Source organism: Coffea arabica, chromosome 2e (assembly GCF_036785885.1).
Source record: "Coffea arabica cultivar ET-39 chromosome 2e, Coffea Arabica ET-39 HiFi, whole genome shotgun sequence".
NCBI classification, from domain to species: Eukaryota; Viridiplantae; Streptophyta; class Magnoliopsida; order Gentianales; family Rubiaceae; genus Coffea; species Coffea arabica.
In genome coordinates, this window is record NC_092313.1 from 71,523,922 (window position 1) to 71,551,162 (window position 27,241).

General features: G+C 33.5%; 1 protein-coding gene across 1 annotated transcript; it reads right to left on the reverse strand.

The window, feature by feature from the left end:
- Positions 1–14,568: 14,568 nt before the first annotated feature.
- Positions 14,569–18,494, reverse strand: LOC113732925 (probable protein phosphatase 2C 5). The gene is made up of 8 exons (XM_027258974.2): positions 18,205–18,494; positions 17,610–17,869; positions 17,351–17,522; positions 17,038–17,252; positions 16,826–16,933; positions 16,627–16,752; positions 16,297–16,529; positions 14,569–15,086 (listed from the first exon to the last, which is right to left on the reverse strand). The coding sequence occupies exons 2-8, from the start codon at positions 17,823–17,825 to the stop codon at positions 14,867–14,869; spliced, it is 1,290 nt and encodes a 429-aa protein (XP_027114775.1). The 5' UTR covers positions 17,826–17,869; positions 18,205–18,494; the 3' UTR covers positions 14,569–14,866.
- Between the last annotated feature and the right edge of the window lie 8,747 nt (positions 18,495–27,241).

Below are 27,241 nucleotides of genomic sequence, written 5' to 3' on the forward strand. Positions count from 1 at the left end.
CTATGACAAACATTAGCAAACTTTTGTAACTTATATAATTTTGTCTCTCTGCTCTTATATGAAGTTCTAACATTTTGTATAATTTTTTGAGGGCTCAGTACTCCTAGTGCAGGGTTTCCCTTATCAGGCAAAATGGTCCCTCAAGAACCCTGAATTGAATAAGAACATTGTACTCCTAGTGCAGGGTTTTGTAGGGTAATTGTAGTGTTAAGCCGTTAACGAGCGTCTGATTAATTGAATGAAAGCTCCTGCTGATGATGAACTTAGTCAGCACTTACGTAAGAAACTATTAGAAACAATTTCCGGGTATAGAGAATGTGTAAGCCATTTTTTAGCTATATACAGCTAATAAGTGAATTGATAAAGTTGGATTAGGCAGGCAAATTGAGGATTTCCAACTATTTGTTGATGTTGCAACTGATCGATTTTGAGTGAGAGATTTTATCTTTGAAGCTCTTAATTGAACTCCTTCCTATTAACAACAGAACATGGCCAGCTGCCCAAGCTGGTTAAGGTATGCTGAACATGGTCCTAGAATTCTAGGGTTACTGAGCTTACTAGGGTCTGTTTGAAATGTGTGTTTTTTGGGTATTTGTATTAAATTTTACTGTAACTTACTGTAGAATCAGTAGAAAATTTTTGTGTATTTGAAAATTAGAAAGACAAATTTTCCTTTTTCTTTTCTTTTTTCCTTTTTTTCTTCCTCTATCCCTCTTCCCTCCTTCCCTCCTTCCCTGCTGCCACCACCCCGCTATCCTCGCTGGCGTTGGTGGAGGTGGTGGTAGCCTGAGGTATGGGGAGGAAGAAGAAGAAAGAAGGGAAAATTTGTTTGGGTATTTGAGGTGTGTATTTAAAAAATTTCGGGGAGTTTTTGATATCACTATAAGTATAGTTGTAGAAGAAAAATTGGATAAAAAACATATGGGTTCCAAACAGATCCATAGTATGTCATTGGCATTCATGCACAGTGGACTTTCCGCAAACTCACTTCCTTTACAGGCTTGACGATTGGCCTTTTATTTAGTTGTTAACTACCAATAAAAGAAAGCAAACGTGGAGAGGAGATAAGTTACTAAATTGTTTGGAGATTTCCCATTTCCATTTCTAAACCCAATAATATGAATCCAATGGCAATTTGAAAACACCAATCATATAAAGAAAGGGAGAATTTAAATGGTTAATGATTGTTTTGGGAATTCTGTTCTCTTGTTGGGCCATTTGGGAGGACCTGATTTGTTGGAAGGCAGTAAATAATGGAAAAGTACTTAAAAGTGTTCTAGTATCTGGAGAAAATTACTCATTGAGTCCTAGTGACAGAAATAGCTAATCAGATTCAATATGCATGGAGATCAGCTTAATTGATGACTGAACTATAATTCTGTATAATGGATGGTCATCCGTTAACACACTTAAATTTCACATAATCTATTATGTATATCCACATATAAAGAATTATTACTATTCCTTACACTTTTACAATTTTCCTAATTAATCTCTTATCATTTCAAAAATCTAATAACTGAAATATAATTTAACAAGCTCTCAATGAATTCACGTTAGACAGACCCTTCCTGTATATATGATTTAAAAATTAATATTAGGATGATAAGGCATTAATTTGATACTTATCTTGCCATGGGAGTTGAGACAAGATATTTTTGTTGAAATGGATTGGATATTAGGATGATAAGGCATTAATTTATTTTTTAATTTCTTCCGAAAGGGGAGTAGTGGGAAAGAAGGTGGAAGGAAAAAGGGGGACCATGATAACCAAAACCCTCGTTGTAAGTCTAGAAAGAAAAGACATTTTTAACTACCAGATCAATCCTATGCAGAAGTTCAAGTTTGTGCTTCTTCCACTCTTATGGCAAATAAGATTTTTTGTTTTTACCGCTTTTGGAAAGATAGATTAAGTAGTGCGAAGAATTGGTTGTCTTGGTAATAATTTTTCTGGTTTAACTAATTATGTCTGTTGCACAAATCAATTGATTAAAATATTTGGGTAGGCCATAATACGTCCCTCTCCATGGTTCGCCTATAAATAGGTGCAACAATATAAGTAGTAATCCTTGCTCCATTGGTAATCTAATAATCAGTAGCATCACCATCAATCACTGTTACTTTTACCATGCTGGTTCTGATTCTTTTTTCACTTGTTTCATCAACTTCCCATGCATCATTACTTAGTAATGCATGCCCAAAATGTGGCAATTTGGATGTTCCCTATCCCCTTAGCACCCATGAAACCTGTGGACTCTCCAACTATAAGGTCTACTGCAAGAATGGCAGCCTAGAATTCTTATCAGCTGAAGGGTTCTACTACCAAATCCTCAGTATTAATCAGCTTGAAAATAGGCTAATAATCAGCCCTCCCCTAATTCAAAAACGCACTTGCCAATCTTCTGATCTTTCTTTGGGTGGCCTAAGGATAGATGATAACTCTCCTTTCAATATTTCTTCAAGAAACACCGTGATGCTATTTAACTGTTCTGATAACATTCTTCTGTCACCACTAAATTGTTCTTTAACAAGCCCTTGCAGGGTGTTTGAAGACAAGGTTAAGGAGGGAAAGGGATGTCGAAACACGCTTTGCTGCTCTTACCTCAAAGATTCATCCATGAATTCACATAGAATAAGGATCAGAGTTGGAGGATGCAGTGCTTATACCTCTGCAGTTGATCTAAAATCCTCCACTGTTGATGATTGGCAGTTTGGCATTGAGTTGCAATGGCTACCTCCAACCGAGACTCTCCGGTTGGGAGTGTAAAAGTGATACATCATTCGAATGGCAAACAAATTTCCAAGGGATGCATCCTGGAGATCGATGTTGTATTGTGCCGTGATAAGCTGCAATGGTTGTCCCCTTTCATATATATGAAAATCATGAGTACCAGTGGCTGTTCATGCTTGATAGTGTGTGCTTGGATGGGTTCACATCTTGTAGTAGTAACTTGACCATGATTGCCTACTATGCCTGCTCAACTCCCTTCTTTTTATGTTATTCCAGAATGATTAGGCTTGTTCTTGTTTGCTGTAGATTATATATGCAAATGTGTTGATTATCAGAAGTGGTCATAGAGAATAATTCAAATAATTAGCTAAAGCTTGTATTTGGTAGATTTTAGCCTTTTTTACTAATTAAAAAAAATTGAGATTTAGATGTAAAAGCAAACAATAGCATCAAAAAAAAAAAACTGAATATCTAAATTCTGAATCTGTAATCGCAACGCTTTGATGTGTAAGTTGCATCATTAACACTAACCCAAAGGGGGACAATGTACACAAGTTATCACAACATAGAGGGACATTAAAAAGGAACATATCTAACCATATGTAGTTTTTTTTTTTTTTTGGCTACCATATGTAGTTTAATACGTTAAAAAGGAACATATCTAACCAGATGCAGTTTCATACGTTTTAGGATTTGTGATAAAGCGTATGATTTTCGTGTAAATCACTCTTTATCAAATAATCTTGCTGGTATCAATTGAAGCTAAGTGCGTTTGATCAAAAATAAAATAAATAAATTTATGTGCTCGAGTACAGTGAATAATATGTTTAGAAAAGTGGGATAAGGTACTGAATAAATTTTTTTTTTACGACAATAATTGGTATGGACCTAACTCTAAATTGAATTTAAACTTCAATTTATATATATATATATATAACATGCATCAATGATCAATATTCGCTAGTGTATACATTCTCATTGTATACAAGATTAATCCAACATGTTTAACTCTGGTGAGTTATCGGCAATAAGCATATTTTGTTACTCATCATTATGATATCACACTAGATTGAAATTTTCATTTTTTGACTACTTCTCAAGTTAGCTGTAGGAGTTAAAACTCTAATCTCTAGACATCCAAGATCCAACCACCGCGGTATCATCCAAGATTGATGAACTCAAAAGGTTTGCATTACAAAGTTTGAAAATCAATTCCAAAAAGCTTCTCTTTACGAAATTCAAAACTTGCTAACTCCTATTATAGCTTTAATAACATCTTCCAAGATACAAACTCAAAGACACGAAGAAAATGGAATGGTTCTTACCCCATTATCCTTTTATCATGAAACCCCTTCCCCAACCCCCACCCCCAAAAAAATAAAAGATTAGTGCCTTTTTTTCTTGAAAAAAGAAAAACCAGTGAGAAAAGTGTTGCATGACACTCATGCAACGTGTCACATGTAAGGTTGCAAACGAATCAAGCCACTCGAATTAAGCTCGACTCGAGTTCGATCAATATCGAACTCGAGCTGGCCAAGTCGAATTCGATCTCAAAATATTAAACTCGTTAGCTCGCGAGCCGGCTCGCGAGTTCGAATATATATATATATTTTTAATTTTTTATTCTAATAGTAAAATTACATATATATCCTTAATATTTTATTATTTATTAAGAAAAAAATATTATTTTATTTATTTTTTAAAAAATAAAATAATTATTTTTATTTTTTCGAGCTCGAACTTCAAAATTGTCAGCTCGTCGAACTCGAGTTCGAATTCGAGTTCGATAAAACTAAGTCAATGCTTGACTCGATTAGATCAAAAGTCAATCCGAGTCAATTCGTTTACCGCCCTGGTCACATGTCATGGAAACTGTAATTGCATGCAAGTGCAATCATGGATCATGCACCTTCTTACACGATGATTTATTTATACTAGATTTCAAAAAAAAAAAAAACTCCAGAACATAATTTTAAGATTTTCATAATTAGCCAAAGCAAGATGGAGGTGACACAGTAGAAGACTAGAAAATATGAATTAATCTCTAGGGTAGGGGTAGGACTACTTTACCAACCATAACGTCCCCAAACATATTTTTGACAGCATAAACAAACGTTAGGAAACTTTCCTTCTCGTGGATTGCAAGTTTCCAACTTTTATTTAAAATAAAAACAAAAGACAGAAAAAGTTCTTGGAGTTTTTGGTGAATATTCCCTCACAACTAGGCAAATGGTTTCTACAGAAACTTCCGCAAAGTGGACAAAAGAACTGGGATTTTTGCAGGCCTATTATATTGTTGGAATCTGCCACCCGTCTGATTAATTTAAGTAAGCATATGTTCCCAGGGATGGAAAGCTCCTCCAATGATGAATTTGAAATAGCACAATTAATTAATTAATTGACTACCTAATTGCTCAGCAATTGATAATAGAATTAATTCATAAGGTTAAGCATAAAGTTTTCATATTGTAAGGTGGATGAATGCATTGTCGCACAAGTTGGACGGAGTAAGCCGTGCCTTATAAACTTCAGATAATGGAAAAAAAAAGAAGAAGAAGCCACTTATTGATACCTTATAAACTTCAGAGAATGCAATCAACACGTTGCTAATTGACTTTTTTGAAACTCTACACTTTCTTTTGGGCTTTGATGTTTGGCTTATTTTCATTGGCTAATTGCCAATAATGAGAGTAAGAGAATTTTTTTAAAAAAAATATTATAGCACTTTTTTGATGTGGTGTATATAAAATAAAAAAAATAGTTGAAAAATATATTAATGGTACAAGCAAACAAATATTTATAAATGATCAACCATCCATATTTGGTTAACGTGGCAATTCAAGAGCACCGATTTTAGAAAGGAAAAGAGGCATTCTAAAAGGTACCTACTACTCTTGGAGTCCTGTATCCCATCGTGGCATTTGGGGTGCGATGATTTGGTAGAAGGGAAAAACAATTGAAAAGGTGCTGAAAGTATCTAGTACTATCTAAAGAATTTCTAATATGTTGCCACTAATGTTGAATCACGACGTTTCTATGGCCGCATATAGTAGTATTTTCGGATGATAATGCACCCATTAATACACTTTTGCACCAACTCGCTTCTTTTTGAGGCTTAGTCGAAGGGAAGGGATTGGGACTCATGAGTTCCCTTTTACTTCGTTTTTAGAGTCAAATAGTCATTTCAAATATCCATTCATTCCATAGGGGTAGGGGTAATTTCATATGGATAGGATGATAGGGATATTTTCATCCCCGGCCTAACAAAATAATTTCCGATATTGCTCCTCCGGAAATGGTCGAGGCAACTGCAACTAGGGAAGTTATCTTTATGGCCAAAAATTTGTTTGTGATGCATTTGAAGTCATTCAAATTACGCACTCTATTGAGGATATCCTTTCTTCTTGTAGACACCAAAATTTTAATTTTATTTTATTTGGTTTTTTTTTTTTATTTAACCAAAGTTCGCAAAATGATAGTTAGCTATTTTTATTGAATTAGGTTCATCTTATATTAAAAATAATAAACAAAACAAACATTTTTTTTGTATTAAATTTTCGGAAAAAGAAAATTCTCACAAAAATTTGTTTTTAATCTTTTCAAATTTAATTTCTTCAAAATAAATGAAAATTTGCAAGGCAATCTCAAATAGGAATTTAACATTTTTGTTTACCCTAAATTTGCTTTGCAAAGAAAAATAAAATAAAAAATAATAAGAACATAGGTGGAATACATGCAAGATAGTTAAGTGGAATGCATGCAAATGAGCCATGTGGTTTTGGCTTTTTGCACACCACAACATTTAGGGGCTAGGTGGCAAGAACATGTGGGGGTTGGAGGAAAAATCTGGAAACAAGAAAGAAAAGAGAGAGGGAGCTTTGAGGGGAAAAGAGATCTGAAAAAAAAGGAAGAAACAAGGAAGAGGGTTTCGGGCAAGGAGAGGAGAAAAAGGGGGGAACGAAAGAGAGAAAGAAAGAAAGGGGGGAGGAGAGGAAGAAAAGGAAAAAAAGGAAGGGAAAAAGGGAGAGGAGAAAAAGGGAGAACCTGGGGAAATCTAGGGAAGATTAGAAAGGAAAACAGCAAAATAAACGAAAGGCAAAAAAGAGAATAGAAGGAAGAGAGCATTTTGCAGAAATTTTTTCTTAGGATCAGGCTGATCGACCAGCCTCTTTCCTGATCAATTTCCGATTGATTTCTGGTTTTTTTGAGTGAGTTCTTTTTTTCTGCACCATCTTTGGATGCCCATGAACAACTTTTGTTAGAAATCGATTAGCAAAAATGTTTTCAACCCTCTCAAATTCCAGCTCAAAATAACGAGATCATCCATGCTGAAATTTCTGCAACAAGGGTTTTGATTTTCAGATTTTAGCTTTGAATCTCACTTTCCTTGGATTTCGTGCGTTTATTTTGCATCTTCAAGCATCAAAGGTTAATCTTAATCCTTCCCTTGCTTGCTGCAATCCACATGCAAAAGAGTTGAACCCATTAAACAAGGACCCTGTCAGATTATTTCTTCATGAGTTTTCTTTGCACTTGCCTTATGCGTGTTATTGGGTCTGATGCATCTTATTAAAGAGATGAAAAACGCTGGAAAGTTGATGTAAAGGCCATCAGTGTTGTTCTTATTTATCTCTAACACGCTTTATAGTTCATGATCTGAGTCACGTTTTCAAGGTTTTGTAAATGAAAGTTTTCTGTTTCTTTTTCTATTTGCAAACCCGAGAAGGAAAGTAAGAGAGGGGGGAGGTCTTAAGCCATTAATTTCGTGTTGTTACGTTGTTGGGTTGAAGTTCCTATGTTAGTTGATGAATCAATGGGTTTTGTTTGAACTTGCGGCTGATTTTCTTGTGATTGAATAAGGGTAGCCGGAAAACAGGAATGTTGCAGAAGAAAGAATAATGGTTGTGAAGAAGATGCATGAACGATTTTGACAATTCCACTTCAGCCCCTCAAGTTCCCCATAATGCTAATATGGCCCAAAAATATGAAAAAATCAATCAATTTTACCCTTTTTAAATTCAATCATTTTTTTATATATTAACCATGTTTTAGACAAGTTCATTTTCTGGTTTTAGAAGGTAATTAGAGCTTAATTAATTTTTTGACCTTTATTTTGCTTTGATTTTGACCCTTAATAGTTGTGATAATTATGATTTGACCCCAAAACTTTCTCAATTGTTTACAATTAAGTACTTGTTTGTTTGATTTCTCAATAGAAGTTGCTTTTTTTTTTAATTATTCATTATATTCCATTTGAATGCCTAAATTGATAGATCTCATATTTATTTCCATTTTCTTGTGATTTATTTGTTAGTTAAATTGGTGTCTTGATCATTTTTTGTTTATTTTGGAGTTAAATAGGGCAAATCCAACCCCTCCCCCCCCCAATTAGCTACTACTTCAAGGGAGGTATCTTCTTGTGTTATTTTAAATCCCATTATGTGCCTTTATGTGTTTTTATGTGTGTAATCGCATATTTTTTGAGTGATTTTTCTTTTAGTTATTCGTTTTATTTGTTTTAAGTTTCATATATTTAATTTAATTTTGATGATTATTTGATAGACATTTAAATGCCAACTTGTAATAGATAGGGGTTTAAGACATCTATTTAGATATATTATGTTATAGATAGGTTTTAATTCTTACCAAAAGTATAATTAGTTAGATAAATGTAATAGTTAGGTTTATTATTTTATCTTTTCCCCCCTTAGATTGTAGTTAGGGCCCCAAATGTAATAGTTAGGAATCTATTTGCTTGCATGTTTGTGTGTTTACTCGCTTTCTTAGAGTCTTTGCATCTAGATATCATGCTTATGTGCTATGTGTTCTATGTGTTTACTTGCTTTATCATGTTTTATATGATTTATTTATTTATTTATAATAAATGCATGACGTCACCATACTAGTCTAACGCTAATTGTGGCCTTTCTCCCCGATTTCTCACTAGTCCAACACTAGTGAGAACTTATAGACATGGGTTAGTCAAATGCTAGACCCTTAGAGACCGTCCACACGCTAGATCATATTTACGTGACAATCACTACATTTCATGCATATTTTCTACTTTTTAGGATCTTTACCATTTGCATGATATTTCCTCTATATGTATGTTCCCTACCCCTATGTGTGAAACATAACATTTAGACTTGTATTCCATTTAAGAAAAATTAGAAATAGGTTAGTGCATTTGCTTGATTAAATAGGAGAGTCACCCTTCAAATATGGGATATGGACGAGTATGACCTCTTAGCCTTAGCACGCTCGTATCTCCTCTATAAAAAAACGGAAAATCTAGTCACGAATTTAGTCCCCCGTACCCGTCATGTTGCATCCCTCTCTTAGGTCACATATACTTATCTTATATATTATAATTCTTCTTTTCTTCGAATCTCACTTTGCATGTTCGTGATCTTTTCTTAGGGTCATTTTGGAGCATTACAATTAATGTGATTTGTACCAATTAAACTTTGAAGAGACATTCCGACCCTTTAGATATTCATTAGATCTAGACTTGTATCCATATAGTAACATCCAAATGTGATAAGGTTTATAGGTTAAATTAAGAAATTTTTCGACTAAATCACGCAACTAGCTTTGGTTAGGTTGAAAGGGTGTCTTGGATTTTATCCTTACCTTCCACTTTTTCAATCGTGACTCCCGAACCCTTTTCTCTTGTTTTTCGAAGACTTGGAGTCGTCTAAAAAAAGGTTTTCTATATTTTTTATTTAAAAATACATTTTTGGGTAACTTGGTACACCTTAACTCAATACCAAGTGTGGATTCCTATTTTTTCTTTAAAACCCATTTTAAACTATTATTTTGGACCCAAATCGTCGCACTTTTTAAGTCCCATTTTAGACCCTTTTTCTTTATTTATTTTCTAAAAATCAAAAACTCATTTTCACTCAAAATTAATCAAAAATTCATTTTTTATAACCCGTAATTTTATTTTTCAAAAAATGGGGCGCGACACTTCTATCGGGGCCTTTGATTGATGATATTATAATGGTTTTATCAGGTCATCACTCTATTGATATAAATTGGGTTCTTAGAAGATGCAAATAAAGTTACCCATGAATTCACTCTTTATGTCAAATCTTGTGACTATATTCAATCCCTCTGGAATTCTCTTTCAACTTTTGTCAATCATTTCTTGCTAAACAATTTCTAGCAATCATAGTAATAAAATTTTCTTTTTATAAAAAATGGATGAGAAAAGGCAAAGATTGAAAGAAACTAATTAAATTTGGAGTAAATGTATCATCGGCCTAATTTTATTAGTGTAACCGAGTTTCAACCAAATACCATACCTTTTCTACCACATATGATAAACTTTCAATGTGCCACATAATTATTGGTCGGTTCAAAAATGTACTATTAGTGACTGTACCAACCTATCATTTGTCACCATGTCGATTGGACAATTACATTTAGTGCATGTTTTCGTGCATTGCATGGATTATCCTTTTTTTTGTGTGATGTAATGTGTAATGGTTTCGTATAAATAGATGTAAGACTCTAGTGATTCTTGCTTCGTTGGTACTTTGACACTCAATCATTAGAAGTTTAACCATGTTAGTTCTGATTCTTCTTTCACTTGTTTCATCAAGTTGTGCATAAACATTTACTCAATGATCCAAATGTGGCAAAATGGATGTTCCATATCCCCTGCCAACTGTGAAAACTCCAAGTATAATGTCTCCTGCAATAATGGCAGCCTAAAATTTGTATCAGCCCAAGGATTTCACTACCAAATCTTGAGCATTATCAGAATACAACTAGGCTAATACTTGCCAATCATCTGATCTTTCTTTAGGTGGTCTAAGGATTGATGATAACTCTCCTTTCAATATTTATGCGCGTAATACCATGATGCTGTTTAAGTGATTCTGATAGCACTCTTCTATCACCGTTAAATTGTTCTTTAACAAGCCGTTGTAGGCTGTTCAAGGAGAAAGTTAAGGAAAAGGAATGTTGAAACACGCTTTGCTGCTCTTATCTCAAGGATTCATCCATGACTTCACATCGAATTCGAGCAAGGGTAGGACTTAGGAGGATGCAGTGCTTACACTTCTGTGGTTGATCTCAAGTCAGGAGATGTTAATGCATGGCATTTTGGCATTGAGCTACAATGGCTGCCTCCAAGTGAGAATGAGAGATCCTCTTTGCGAGGCCGACATTTTTATCTGGAAAACACATTTTCAAGTGGAGCTCATTTTAAGTGTGATAAAATGTTGTAGTCATCCTTCTAAGGTTGTTGCTCATGCCCTTTCATTTCGTTTCTCTTTTTCTTCTTTGATGTGTAACCAAAAATAATTGTGCCCCCAAGGTTTGGCTTCTCTATTAGTCTTACTTTATTATGTCGCAATTGTACAAGTAAGTCTACTTATGGTCAAATGTAATTTTATTGTTATTTTTTTTATCCTTTACGGGTTTATGTTACTCGTCAATTATGATAAATTATGATATTGTTAAAAAAAATAATTCATGTCTCGTATCAACTTTTTAAGGAATTCCAATCATATCAATGACTTTTTTTTTTTTTGTAATAATAAAATAGAATAATTTTATTAATCATGAGATCGAATCTGCAGCAAGTGCAGAACAAATAAAAGATGGAGGAGAGTTTCTCCATATACAAGAATCTGAAAGATTAACAGCATACCTAGCAAGGTTATGAGCAGGAACATTAATCGACCTAGAAATTTATGAAACTTCCCAGCACATGAAATCTTCACATAAAACAATGACTATTTTGTTTAAGATAGGATCTTGCACATGGGATTACACATCTTCAAACAATACAATACGTTAGAATTTTCTTGGACATCTCACTCTACATTTAATTCTCACGACTTGTGCTGTGTTTTGGAGATGTGAACGATTTATACTCTGAAATTGACTTCGTAAGTCCGCGTGAAACAGAGAAGATTCCATGAAGATTGAAAACGTGTAAATGTCTGTGGCACAAAGTTAAAGGCGACATCGGGCCATTGCGCGACCCAGGGGAGGCGGGCAGGCCGGAGAAGGCACCCAGCCCACCCTCTTTCCTAAGATTATGATTTGTTTCCACGAAATTGCTATATGCTACAAAATGCTGAATCAGATCTTTCGTTTACAAAATTCCAAATTAATATAAGCACATAACATGTTTATCGAAATATTAAGCCTTTTTTTTTTTTTTTTTTGTGAAATCTCTTAGATCCTTTAGAGAATCTTGCTGTTTACTCTCTCTTTTTTTCTATTCCCTATCAAGTATGATACATTCAACAAGAAATGATCCCTAACAAAGCTCCACATAGACGAGGTAAACCATGTCTTCTGACTTGAGTTCCTAAGCCGTGAATCCATGTCCAACAGTCAATAATATTCTCATAAGCTACAGTTGGTTATTTTGATGAATTAATTGTTGTTGTTTTTGAATGAGATTCTCACCTCAACAGGTTAGAGTTGCCCCTCTTCTTGCTGAAACAGACTTTTTTTTATTATTTTTTAAACAACCCATAAGCTTGGGGCAGTTGGTAAACAGGTTACTAATGCCAATGAAAGGTTGCAAGTTCGACTCCTGCATATAACGCCTTGAGTCGATCACCCTCGAGTAAAAGTCAGACTTTGCGGGCGCTTTTAGACCCTAGTTTGGAGAGATATATGAATGCACAAAATCAAATTTGCAAGCAAAAATAGGGCTGCGTATCAATCTATAAAATTGGGCTGCATATCAGTCGATCGGCTCCTGATCGCGAGCAGCTCGAGTCAAAACTCAACTCAAATTCGATAAACACTAAGTTCGAGTCAAACTCAAGCTAACCAAGTCGAGTTCAAGCTCAAATTCAAGTTTAAAGATACTCAACTCGTTAGCTCGCGAACCAACTCGACTATATATATATATATTATTTTAATAATAAAATTACATAGATATTCATAATATTTTATTATTTATTAAAAATTTACTATTTTATTTATTTTAAATTCTTTTTAAGCTCGAGTTCGAGTTTGACTCAGTTCGAATTTGAAGTCGAGCTCAAACCTGAGTTTTACATTAAGAGTTTATTGAGCTCAAATTTGATAAAATCAAATCAAAACTCGATTCGATTAGACCAAAATTCGACTCGATTCAATTAAATCAAAATTCAACTTAATTCGAATCGTTTGCAATACTAGCAAGAAAGAATGATGATAAATCTGTGTTTCTTTTACCTTATAACACTTTTACTACACCCCCCGGGGGGCCACAGCTGTAGGCAGGCAAGCTGCTTTTATTGAGAGTTCTGTGGAGAATGCTGGCGAGTGGCGGCATTGGTCGGGTGATCAAACATTTGCAGGGGTGACTGGGGCGGACGGGAGAATTAAGAGAAATAGACAGGTGAGCATGATTTCATCCGATTCTTTTTGCTTCACTTATTTGACAGTTTTTATCTTTTCGGAGATAAAACAGAAATTTTTTGAATTTCCAATTTCACTCTCTCAAACTACATTAAAGTGCTGTTTAGAAATTAAGTAATCCACGTTTCACAATAGAAAGTCTCAAGAGAGAGAAAGTTTGAGATCGAAGCCAATTTGAAGTGGATTTACTTAAAAAAATTCAGGCGGGTGCATAATACACCCGTTTAGTCCGGTGATAGTTCAGTCCTCTCCGAATTACCCCTGGACCTCCTTAGGTCCACCCCTCCCTCTAGTGTAGGATAGATTAGGTTATACAATAATTATCGTCTCTGAAAAAAAAAAAAAAAAAGCCAATTTGAAGTTTTTAGAAATAGTTCAAGGACTTGATCAGTCTACCCATTGGATTTCTCTACTTCTCCTAACACCCAACCTAAAAGATCCAATGCATCGCCCTAACATTAAAAGTCAAACGTGTCACCCACAAATTATCAATTTTTTTTTTAATGCAGAAACTTGGACTATTACTTTCTTATGTTAAATTAAATAGTTGCAATTAACCTAAAAATAAATTAATATGACACGCTGATAGTGATAAAAGAATGTAAGAAACATTGACAAGAATTAAAGGAACTTAATCATGAAGCAATCCAAGTTTCACACTGCTTACACGTTGATTATTTTTATGAAAGACGATAACATATATAGTATTAAACAAAGTGAGCAAGCTTTACAGTAATAATCAGACTTTTTTTTTCCTTTGGGATGGATCCTCTAAATCAATTGAATTCAAGCTTGGCTATCTTATCAAGTTGAACAATAATATATTTTAGGGAAAAGGGGAGCTCCACACCATATCTGGTAATTGAACAAGCAATATGGCCATCGTTTTCCCGAAAAAAAAAAAAAAAAAACAAGCAATATGGCCCCCAAAGATATTAAAAATAACTTCCAGTCACACGCTAAGCCAGCAACCAAACTGGAAAAAATCCTAAAGAAATATGCCAATTAGGTACCTAATGCTGGCAATAAGTCACCCCATTTGCACGCATAGGGCCCGCGGGCCTACACCACCACAGATTTCAAAGTGCAAAATAGACACTAGCACATGGGTGGACAAGCCCTACAACAATCCCTTGACAGTTTTATTATCTTTAGAATCATTCCAGCTGGAGTACAACGCTATACAAGATGGACATCCAAACTGAAGACATGCTTACAAGTTGATGATGATAGTGGCGTAGAAAATAAGGAGGCTACTAATCCACCAACGCAGACAGAGAAAGCAAGAGAGCAAAAAGGATTTAGTCCTGGAAGGTATAGGAGACTTTAATTATGAGAGAGCTGTTTTTGTTTACTTCCGAGTAGATTTTAATAGATGTATTAAGCATGGTAACGACCACTGGAAGCATAGTGTGAACATTCTAATATGAATGACAGATGCAAGAAAAAAAAAATAGAGAAACTGCAAGACATAGCATTTCGACACTTCATCCTTTAAATACACAAATTCAAGCAATTAGTGTTCCGATTACCACAATCATATCTATTAGTATGTCTGTCAAGGTCAGTTAGTCCAACAGCCAAGCACAACCAGAACAATCACAAACTTCTACCACTCTCCGGAACACCTACCGACTCACTATATCGCTACAGCATTTCTTACATGAAACTATAACAATATCCATGGCAGAGTAACCATGAGAGCTCACATTGCCAGAGAAAAAATATATCTATATATACTTCATTACCGGATTAAGCAGTTATCGCGGGTTTACTGGGCCTTTTTCCTTCCATGGCATCCTTCTTCTTACGACAGGTTGCACAAAGGAAGGGCCCTTCCCATGGCTTTGATCCAGGTGAGAAAAAAGGCCCTGAATTAACAGATAAGCCATCACTGGGCTGCTGATCCACTTGGCATATCGCACATTTGAACAGCCCAGAATTTGAGTTCAAAGGAAAATCCTTACCTAACCTGCATGTAGTCAAGATGAACAGAGTTTAAAAAACAGGCATAACGCAACATGACACATGTGGCCTTTTAACTCAGGATTGGGGGGAAAGATAGTTTTGCATCAATTAAAGCAGCTATATGTTTGAGGACGTACATGCATCTCCACGAGATAAAAACTCAGTAGCCCACCAAGTGTGGAGTTGGAACAAATAGCAAAACCAGAAACAGATTGACACTTCAGGTCTATCATTCACAAAAAATCATTTGCCAGGCATCAATACAAAGACAATTAAACAGACTTCTGTAAAAATTATCAACAAGGAAGAATAGTGGCATTTTTCCATCCTCAATTCATAAAAATTCCCAAGAATATCAACTCATCCACCCTCTGAGAAGTCATCAATTTACTACCCAGCTTCAGAGAAAGGAAACCAGCATTAAATAGCACTTTTAAATTAGAACTTTTAGCTCAGCAACAGCCAGTAAGTTAGGACAACTTCAAATGCAATCATGGGGCAGTTTAACCCAAAACGCAATAATGAAGAGTTTGTGCATTTGATCATCCGTTGCAGGATAGCACTTTTGAAGCCAACCAGACCACACCGGAGCTAAAAATAGAGTATGCAAACCTTCTGTATCATCAAATTCTGGGCATATTTTTCAGCAGTCCAAAGAAAAGATGATAGACAAACCATACTTTTAAGCTTCTGAATGCAAGAGAAGATCCACACTTCTATATCCAAAGAAAGTAAAATTTGAATGAGGCCTAAGAAGAAGGAATGACACATAAGGTTCTATACACCCTATGTAACAGAAGTTCAACAATAGCCTGTAGGCACTGCTAGATTTTGACGGCTCAATAATAATGTCATCGTCCTCCATTAGAGTTATTGAGGTATTGAACACAATTATCTTCGTATTAATAAAGAGCAGAGACAATATGTGATATAGTATTGGTCACCCAGCTTGCCCTCATCTATAGGTTCCATCATGAAACCAAAACCAGAGCACAATGTACTCCTAAGCACCTAGGCACCTTTAAATAATATGTGCTCCAGCAAAAATGAAAATTGAGTAGTAATAAGGATTACCAACACAAAAGATCCTGCACCTACAACATGCACTTATAATTAAACCTTAACTTCTGCATGCTAGGTGTCTCTTCATTTGGATAAAATTAAACATCCTACTCTCATTTCATAAGGCTTACATGAAAAGGAAACTTCAGTACCTTTCTGCAAGCATTGCAGAGCCTTCTTCAAACAATTCCTCCACAGCCCCAACGGCAGAGAGCTTACTACTTCCTTTGTTCATAGAATTCTCGGACCTCTTCCCAAAGAAAAGTGAATTAAGAAGTGTATGTTTCTTTTTAGGAGTAGGAGGCAAGACAGGGTGATCATAAGGAATAATATCAACAACCAAGCAGGTAGTATCATCCTTCAGACCTCGTGACCTAAGAGCCTCCTGAATGTCAAAAGTAAACAAGAATTAGTACAAAGAACTAAGTGAAAGAGAAAAGAACTTCAAATAATGGAAAAAAAAAATCTCCATCTCACATCACCTTAACAACTAATTTTGCAGCAAGATCGGCTGGCAAGCCCCGGCAAGACTGCGCAGCCTGATCAGATGACAATGCATCCCATATACTATCAGAGGCAATTATAAGTCTTCCTCCAGCACTGGAAAGCTGACAACCAAAGGAAGTATGGTTAAGAAACATACTAACAAATAAGAAAAATGATTTTCCAACAAATACAAACCTTCACTTGCTTAACATGAGGAACAGGTACAATGAATTCTCCAACATCCGTGTCACCAATTGACCTGGAAAGACACAATCCACCTGGCCAGCATCGCAATGGACCAACCTAGATACCAACAAGAAGTTTTGATTCCAAATGGATCATTCGGTTGACTAAATTTGTCAGCTATAACCTATTTCAATGCCAAATAACTAACATATCGCCCGTACCTCATTTCCCCCAACATTAAGCCTGCCAACTTCACCACCACTAGCAGTAACACGCTCTCGTTCTTCAGCATTTTCTTCCAATCTATGGTTACCTGTTAAAAGAGAAACCACACCACCTTGTGTATCCAATATGCACCTAGAATCTCCAACAGATGCAACAGTCACAGTCCACCCATCAATCACAACAAATGTAACAGTTGTTCCTGATTTCTCACCTGTTATACATATCAATCGCCGAAAACTGAGAAACCCATCAAGGTAAAACAGGACAGATCCTCCAAAAATCTAATAGTAGGTATAAAATGATACCTACCTCCTTGCCGAAATTCTATATCAGTTTTCACAAACCCAGCAACCAATGCACGAGGAAGGGCTTGAAGCCACTCCTCCCCACCAAGTCCTTCAGGTATAGCACTCAAAACATTTTTCAACAAATTCTCTTTCGCAAAGATAGCAGCCGATATACCATTATGGCCATCGAAAATCTACCAAACAGAAGGCACACAATCAGCAACCCCATTTACCAAAGTCATACACTCTTTAAAAAAAAATTAATAAAAGTTGGTAATTACCGCAAAAACCGAGAAAGAAGTCGACTGATTGTCCACAACTCTCTGACAATCTGGCTTGATCAAAAAATAGTCCTCCCCTTTTTTGGCCAGAGCAGTCTGCCCATACTTGACAGTGCGCTTCTCCACCTTCTCATTCCTGAGCTCACGACCAATCAGAGCCCCAAGAGGAACAAGTGGTGGCTTTTGCTTCATCTTCGAAATCTCCGCTTTACTCATTCTATTTTTCGTCCCAATAGTGCCAAAGCCTCATTGTCCCCACCCTATTAACCCAAAAAAAATTAGACTATAAATCACAAAACTCAAAAATTCATTTTCTTTGAACCAAATCATCGAACAATTGAGAAGCATTTTACAAAAGACAAGGAATTAAGCAAAACCCAGCACACAGATCAACAGATTAATTACAATGAGAGCTTAATTCTTCAATCAACAGTCATACATCAATCTCATATACTCCTACATTACCTTCATAAATCATATGAATCTTTTGGAAACACCAAATAACAAAAAGAGAAAAGGAAATTTTGTATGGAAAAATACAAAAATGTGTAAAGAAGAACATCAGGGGAGACAGAGAGAGAGAGCCTACACTTACAGAGAAGGCATTGAGGGGAAATCAAATTGAGAAGGAAATAGAGAGCAACATCTGGAAGATGGTGGAAACTGCAGTACCAGTACCAGATTAGTAGAATGTATGGGGTGGACTGGATTTGGGGAAATTTGGAAACCCTAGATAGAGTGTGTGTGTGTGTGTGTGTGTGTGTGAGAGAGAGAGAGAGAGAGAGAGAGAGGGAGGAGAGAGCGTGTGACTGGGTTGTATTTTTGTGTCCAAGAGGAGTGCTAAGCTGAGCTGAGCTGAGCTGAATCTGTGATTTGATTTGGGTTGGAGCGAGAGAAAAAATCTAGAGACGAGGAGAAGACGCGGAAATTGGGCACGAAAAATATATAATGTGAAAGAAAAAAGGAGGGAATTGATGGGCCCAACCCAAGTGTTATTTAGATTATGACATATATGTTTTTAAAAATTTTTTTGGATAACTTGTTTTCTTTTTCTTTTTTTTTTGGGGGAGGGGTGTGTGTGTGTGGGGGGGGGGGGGGGGGGGGGGAAGGGATTGGAAAATGACATTTGTGTCTTAATTGAAGTTAAAAGAGCAATAAATTACTAAAAAGTAAAAACTCGTTCAAACTAATCCCTTATAAAACAACATACTATGAGCTCGACTTATACGTGTAAAAAAAATCGATAATTCATATGTAAATAATTCAAATTAATTAACTTTAGCTTAAAGAATAAATAAGTTGAATTTAGACACAATTTCAATCTTGTTAAACAAATCCATATGGTAAGGATTAATTTTTATGTACCAATTGTGTAGTGATTTTTTTACACTAGTGATTTTAAATGTATGTCACATGTGCATGATTTGAAACTCAAATTTAAATTCATGTTAGGTGGTATAATCTAAACCTACAAATATAAAAAAAATTATATGCTTGAAAGGCAAGAGTGTGGACTTAATTAGACTCCTTTATGCTACTATTAAAAGTCCATCTCCAAGTTTAATTTGCTTTTCTTTCTTGTATGTATGGCCATGTTTAATAACCTGATTTAATATTTAATTCTAATGGATTCAGATTTTAATATATTCAGACGCATTTGATAACCAAAAATTGAACATCTGAATTAATTAAGTAACACTGAATTTTCTAGGCAAAATTTGCTTCTAAAAATAAGTGAGAAACTATTTACATATCATTGAAAATGATATACATTCAAATGTATTTGATTTAAAATTAATGATTTAATAATTTAATAGATTCAGACTTTAGATTTCAATTTTTAGATTTCACTTTTATCAAACACACCTATGTCTTTTTTCCTTGTCTCAAATCAAAATATTCTTTTCGGTAAAATGGACTATGATCCCCTCATCATTGATCATTGATACATGTTGATGTATTTATCTCCTATTTGGATTGCAATTTTTTGAAGTTTTGTAAAAAATGTGCTGTAATATTTGATATATATGAGATAAAAAGATGATTGAAAAATATATTCACGAAAAATTTATAAATTTTTTGGTGGAAAATGGCTTTCCAAACAAGGCATTAACTTTTTGAGAAAATTACTAAATAAAAATTTTCTCAAACAAATTTTTGGCTAGAAGCTTTAAATTTTTGGTTAAAAAAAAACAATAAGCATATAAAATTTCTTGGAGTTATAGTAATTTGTTGAGCAATAATGATATAAGAGTAGAATTTCTTTTTTAAATATGAAAACACGATCTTTAATGAGATTTTGTTGTAATTATCTTTTAAAACTAGAGAATCTGGTGATTACAATATGCACAGAAGCAGTGACGGAGCCAGGATTTTTTCCTTGGGGGGGCCAAAATTTTTTCGATCAAAATTATCTTAATATGTTATGTTCAAACTAATTTTTATTTATTTAAATATATGACATCTTAAAATATCAAATTTTAATTTTAATTATAAAGGTATATCTATTTTATAAATATGTAGCATAGTCAGAACTAAAATTAAGATAAGAAATAACATTTGATTAAATATCTTATAACATCACAAACCACTTAAGTTGTACATTATGAGAAGATGCTCCAATATGTCACCTGTGCAAAAAAAAAAATATAACTATGTAATATAAATATAATTATTTTCAATTAAAAAAAAGATAAAAGTTATGTTAATATACCTTGAAATTTCATCCTCTTTTATTAAAAGTAAATTGAGATTTACGTTCTTTCATAGAACTAAATTCATCTATAATTGAATCGGTGCTAAATTTTGATCATCCTTTTTTTTATGTACATTGTTAGACAATCATTCAAGAAATTATCTTTTATCTTGTTTTGATTATATTCACAATTGAAAATGTATGTTCTATAGTTGCAGTTAATACAGAAAGAGTGAGAACAAATATAATCAATCTGCCAATAACAGGATGTATCACTCAATTTCTTGTTTTCACCAAGCTTTCAAGTAATTATTTGTATATTTGTATATGAGTCAACAAGAGGATAGATCACTAATTTTAAATTTTTTATCAATTAGGCTAAGGTGTATATTTGTATATGGACCAATAAAGTAATTATTTTTATTTTAGCCCATTGATAATTATGAATTGAGTCTTTCATTATAATACATCAAATTGGGTCAATTTACTATGGATTATCAAATTATATGTTTAATTTTTTGAATGTTAAATAATTAGTACAATAAAAAATAAATAACTTTTTTTTGAAGAAAAAATTAAATCAAAAGGTGGCTAATTCATATACACACACAGATATATATATATATATATATATATATATATATATATATATATATATATATATATATAAGCTCTCATAATATAAACTAAAATTATAAAAAATTAGGGGGGGCCACATTTAACTTATACATATATTTACATATTATGAATTAAAATTTTCAAAACTTAGGGGGGGCCATGGCCCCCCTCTGCCCCCCCTTGGCTCCATCATTGCACAGAAGATAATTGTAGCGATTTATCTATTAGAAGACAATTATGAAAATTATTGTATTTTTTAAGTTTTATTAGTAATTTTTTTCAAATTTATTCTATATATTAAATTGTAAATATGTAATTTTTATTACATATTTAACCCGTCATTAAGATAATAATATAAATCAAATCATGTTGGATGATTTCAAGCAATCTGTTGATACAATTTTCTTTTATCAAAACAAAAAGATTGAGATTATGAGAGAGAATTGCTAATGGTTGATTGAGATGATGTTGAAGTCCACCTGCCGGGACCGGAGTATTCTAAGGCTGTCATGGAATTTTGTGGAAGGCGGGATTTTCTAACAGGCGTCTGGTGGAAGACAAGTACACAGCATAATTGTGTTTTATAAGGTTTCGTCTAATCATATACTCCCTTCCTTTTTTTATAACTGATGTTTAAGGTTTTGCACACCAATTAAGAAAAGTTTTTCATTGCTTAAATCTGTACACTACTTTCCTTTTGTACCCTCATTAATTATCCAATTCACCCATATTTTCTCTCACTAGAGTAATAAATGGTGCTGTTTTACTAGGCCAAAAGTAGTAATTAAGAACCCTGTATTGGAAAAGAGAGATAAAAGGGTAAAATTGTGAAAAAATAATTAATACTGTATGGGGATAATAAAACGACAGATAAAAGTACACTAGAGCAAATTTCTTAAACGTCAGTTATAAAAAAAGGGAGGGAGTATATGTTTAAATTTTTAGTGTATAAATATAGGATAAAATTGTACTAAATATATGTCAAATTTTTTATTCATGAGTCTATTTATAAAAAGCAACTCACCACATTCGTAACCAATAAATACAAACGTGGAAATTCTAAAATCAAGAAGGTGAGTTATCCATTAATTTATTTTTGTCGCTTAGTATAAGATTTTCCTCTATTCATGTACATCACTTTTACCTCAAATAGAATAATGCAATGGAATTGTATATCAAATAATGTAAAAAGTATAACAATCGAACCATACTAGGTTCCAACCGCACTGGCCCCTTTCCTGTCTAGTAAAAACTAACATATCTAAATTATTATGTAAGTGCACCTATTACAAATTATTGCCCTGTATTTGTTTCTTTCTTAATATGACAGAAGTGAGATTTAATAAATAAAGAGAGACAAGAGATTCGAACTCATGATCTTTAGATCTTGAGACCTCAACTATAGTCACTAAGCCAATTATTATTACCATATCTTTGCATTTTTATACTTTTCCTATAACTCTCTATTTTTTCAAAATATCAATACTAAACTCTATTTAATAAATACTCGTTAAATATACCCTTAAACAAATTAATTCACCCAAATTATGGCAAATATATAAGTGAATATTTAATATCTTTCTCCCTTTAAATGTTGGTCGTGTTTGGATTGCAATTTTCTGAAGTTTTTGTAGAAAATGTAATGTAGCGATTTGATTTCTGTGAAATAAAAAGGTGATTAGAAAATGTATTCACTGAAAACGTAGAGATTTTTTATGGAAAATCTCTTTCCTAATATTTTTGAAAACTACAGCAAATGATATTGCTATAAGCCCCTCCCCCATTGAAAAAGTTAGAGGAAAAAAATGATATTTTGTTATTTGGTTTGTCTAACAGGTGTTTATAGGGCACTCGTTAAGATATATTTCAGGTGTTATATTTTTTTAAATCTAAAATTAATTAGAAAAAATAAATAAATACAAGAGAGGGTGTGCAAGATTAAATTGAGAAAGTATATAAATACAATGGAGGATAATAATTTTTAGCATATATATATATATGGTAGGTTAGATGAATATTATTTGTGTTAACAATTACCTTAAGGACAGCCGTTAGTCAACCCATTGTTATTAGCCAAGTTTTATTGCCACAGCAATATTGTTTTCAATGTCCATATCACTAATCACCTTTACAAGAATTGACCATAATTACTGCTGTGACAAGGTTATTAATAGGTATTAAAAAAATTTGTCCTGACATTTACGTTATTATTGCTGTGGCGATAACACCAACCAACGACTACATATTCATACACAGAAGTAACATCTGACCATTTGGGCGTTTGTGATCGTTCGAGTTTTACTTTCAACAATAGATAATATACACACATACCCAAAATCTAAGATAACTTCACAAGTTTACTCAAAAGGCAATTACTGACTTATGAGTAAACCTGAGGATCTTAAATCCTACACACACATACTTATCACCACCGACGTGGGAACAAGGATTTTTGAGTTTTACTATTTTTGAATTCTATTTAAATTTTTACTAGTATTTTTCACTATTGTGAACTCAAACAGTAAGTGTGAGGGTCAGTTACAATTTGAATGAGTTATCTGGTGTATTGAAATCATAATTGTGGATCATACGGTTGAAAGCAACAACCCGACCACCAAAGCCTTTAAGGCTTGATGGGGTGGGAGGTCAAGGGTTCAAATCTTGTCTCCTATCACTTACCATTATATGTGGCTGTCATTTTAAATAACTTAAATCCATACGTCTTGAAAGACAAAAAATAAATAAAAAAGATTATACAATTGAAAGATGCACCAAATTATTTGATACTAAAAATAAAACTTAGCCCAATAAAAATTTGTTCGAATTTGGCTCGCTAACTAATTAAACCAAACATGAATATCATTTTGTGTTGGTTAAACTTTAGAACTAAACTCAAGGTTAGCGCGATTAGCATAAAATTTGATATTTATATATAAAAACATCATACTATTTGGATTCGATTTGATAAAAATTCATTTGAGCTCTACTGGAGGAATAATCGAGTCAAGTAACATATAATAAAAACCATGAGAGGTAAATTTTCCTACACAAAAATTCACTAACCTGGCCCTAGTCATGTCAATATCAGAGTTGATGGGTTCCCAAGACATTAGAAGCTAATTGGTTGAACTGATACGGAATCATGCTGATAAGATACATAAACTTCTTGTAAACAATGGTCGGACTTAAGTGCCATGCAACCCCATTTGGACGACAAAATGTCCTTCACGGATTCCACTTTCTATACAAGCCAACCATATACCTTCTTGATGCATAACGCATCCGTTTGGATTAGTTATTTTTGAAGGTGTTTCAAAATTTTTTTATTGTAGCAGAGTTTTTATAGTATGTTTGGAATATTTTTAGAAAATATTTTGGGATATTTAAAAGTAGAAGAGTTTTTAGAATATATTTTGAGATATTTTTTAAACATTAAAAAAAATTTAGGTTACTTTTTAGAGTACTTTTTTAAAATTTTAAAAATAGTATTTGAAAAACTCTTGAATCCAAGCAGAGAAGTTTTTCCAATCTTTAAGTACCTGATAAAGTTGAGGTAATATAAGATGAACTTGATACTTAAGGTAGACAAAGTAGAGCCATGTAGCAATATTTCAATTTTCTTTGGTAAACCAACACAACCTCGAAGACACTTTGAAGGAATACAACCGGCCAAATGATTAGTCTAATTTTAATGTTTTAGCATACGATACTATGAAAGATGGCAAAAGCAAGCTCTTGCATCAATAATGACTTCCATTACCAAACTACACAAATTCTTCTAAACACAACATGGTACTACTTGTGACGATGATGCAATCCACATCTATGAAAGAATTTTTTGGTTTATTAAAATTAAAGAGAATAAGTGTTGAATGATTTTGTATTGATCTTGAAACAAGAGATAAATCCCTTTTGGTCCCTTTTTTGTTTTTTCTTTCGGAACCCTTTTGTTCACCTTCTAAAAAATAATTTGCCTATTTGGATTGCAATTTTTTGGAGTTTTTGTAGAAAATGTATATAGTGATTTGATATGTATTCGATAAAAAGATGATTAGAAAATATGTTCACGAAAAATGGCTTTCCAAACAATTAAGCTCAAAATGTCATCAAAATTAAGCTCAAATGGCTTTCAAGACATTTTTTCTGTCTCGAAATGGCAAAAACCTCAAATATAAGAGAAAATGAACAAAGTGTCATCAATTTACAGTGGAGCAGAGATGCAATTTGATTTGGAAATCTTCTTTAATTGAGCTCAAAGTCTTCATAGCATTATCTATACAGAGAGCAATCTCTATAATTTTTTTATTCACAACAACCTCAAATGTTCATAATGCCGTCTACCAAACCAACAAGTGTAGTGCATTAATTCCGAATCATTTGACACCAAATCCTCGTCAACAGGCCGGCCTGCAATCCCAAATATCTCCAATCTATTAGTACTAATAATTGGAATGTCTAATATTCATTGTGACGGTTCAGTTCCAGATGTATGTATTCTTTGACAATTAGCATAACTTTTGTAAACATTGCATGTTCTCCAGGTTGGTCTACTTCATATATATTAGTGATATTAATATTATGATTTCTAGTTGTTTATCTTTAAACTCCATCCTTGATCACACATTTAGGAGTTGGTAATGCATTTCTGAGTTGTCAGACATTTTATAATTCCAAAATAATTTCCGGGTCACGAATTTCAATTTTTTATTCATTTTCATTTTTAATGCATTTCGTGAAATGTTCTAAAACCAAATGTTTTCAATCTGTGAAATCGTCTGGAACTGTTGATTGAACTGTGAAGTTTAATTTCAGATTGGCAGGATTCAACTTCCTTGTTTTGAAGCAAAGGAAAAGCTAAAGTCTTTTTTTTTTTTAACTAGTAAAAAGGGTTAACTGCAGTTTCCAGTTTTTCAATTTTTAGTAAAGGAGAAAAAATTTATCTCGGGGGATAACGTTTGTAGTAATTTTTTTATGCACTGTTAGTGTATACACGAGCGGGTTTAGATGTATGACACATAATGTGATTTCAAATTTGAAATTCATTTTCTACATATGTGACATATATCTACACTTGTTAGTGTAAAAAATTCACTACATTAACAGTGGATAAAAACTTAATTCTAACGTTTAAATGTCCAAATTTGGGTGAAGTTTGCCAAACTCTTTTACTTCCACCTTTTACTTGAGGACATTTATGTGCATTCCTGGCAAAACAAGGGTGGAAAAAAAAATTCCACTTAGGACAACTCTTTCTCCATAAAGATAAAATAAGATAGTTATAAATAAATTATAATTTTACAAAACTATGTCATGGATGGTGAAAATTACAATTGAATAACACTACAAATTAACCACAAGCAGGAGAAGATAACAGAGTACAACTATATATTACATAGGAAAAATGTAAAAGGGGTGCCTTGTTCAATTGATTGCATTGTAGAAGTCCCAAGTTTCAACTCCATTGACCCCGATTTTTCTTTTTCTTTTCATAAGAAGCAAATTTTATTAACGGATTGCTGAAAATCGTTTAGCACGATTTGATTTATATCACTGTCCATTTTTTTACGTCACTGGTTTTAATGACATGCTAAACATGCACGATCGTAAAAAGAAGATAATCATGAGAATGACAAGAAATTAAAAATCATGAAATTGTCATAAAGGAATGGTAAGAAATCAATTACTAATTTTATATACTACCAAACATCACAACTACACCAAATTTAAAGGCATTGTACTTAAACCAAAGTCTCTTTGAATATGCCTTTGACAGGCGAACCCATAAGGATTATCCAAACTAATAAAGGAAAAGGGAATCAAGAATTGCAGGCGTGAATGATTGGCCATGAATGGCGGAGGTCGTGATGGAACCATGCTGGCTTTGTTTTTAATTTTTCTTTTCTTTTTTTGGTATGGATTTACACTTGATCAATAGTTAATTTTTTGGATTATTTGGAACATATACCTAATATCAGAGGTTTTTTTTTTTTTTTTGAAATGTTCATCATACATCATTCTAAATCAGTCTCTAGGCATCAGCTTTCAGTTGCTAATTTTTGGGATACAATCATACTCAAACCAATTGAGCTTTTCCTAACATCATGGAAGTGGTGGACTACATGCTTGAAGGTCTATTATCCACTTGTGATATATTAGATTTGGCTTTCTGGATTTTTTTTTAAAAAAATATTAATCTCATGGTCAATGACTCAATGATCTATCTCAATGAATGCAAAACTGCTGTAACTAGATGCAGAAATATGCACCAACCATGCCTGGTGGTTTACTCATCTCCTATTCCCCTCCTGCTCGAACAATC

What these genes read in the sequence shown, in the direction of transcription:
- LOC113732925 (XM_027258974.2), bottom strand. Translation starts at nt 17,825, where the DNA reads ATGAGTAAAGCGGAGATTTCGAAGATGAAGCAAAAGCCACCACTTGTT. An exon ending in CTTCTTTCTCGGTTTTTGCG is followed by an intron (nt 17,523 to 17,609) that starts GTAATTACCAAC and finishes TCTGTTTGGTAG; the next exon opens with ATTTTCGATGGCCATAATGG. An exon ending in TATAGAATTTCGGCAAGGAG is followed by an intron (nt 17,253 to 17,350) that starts GTAGGTATCATT and finishes TATGTATAACAG; the next exon opens with GTGAGAAATCAGGAACAACT.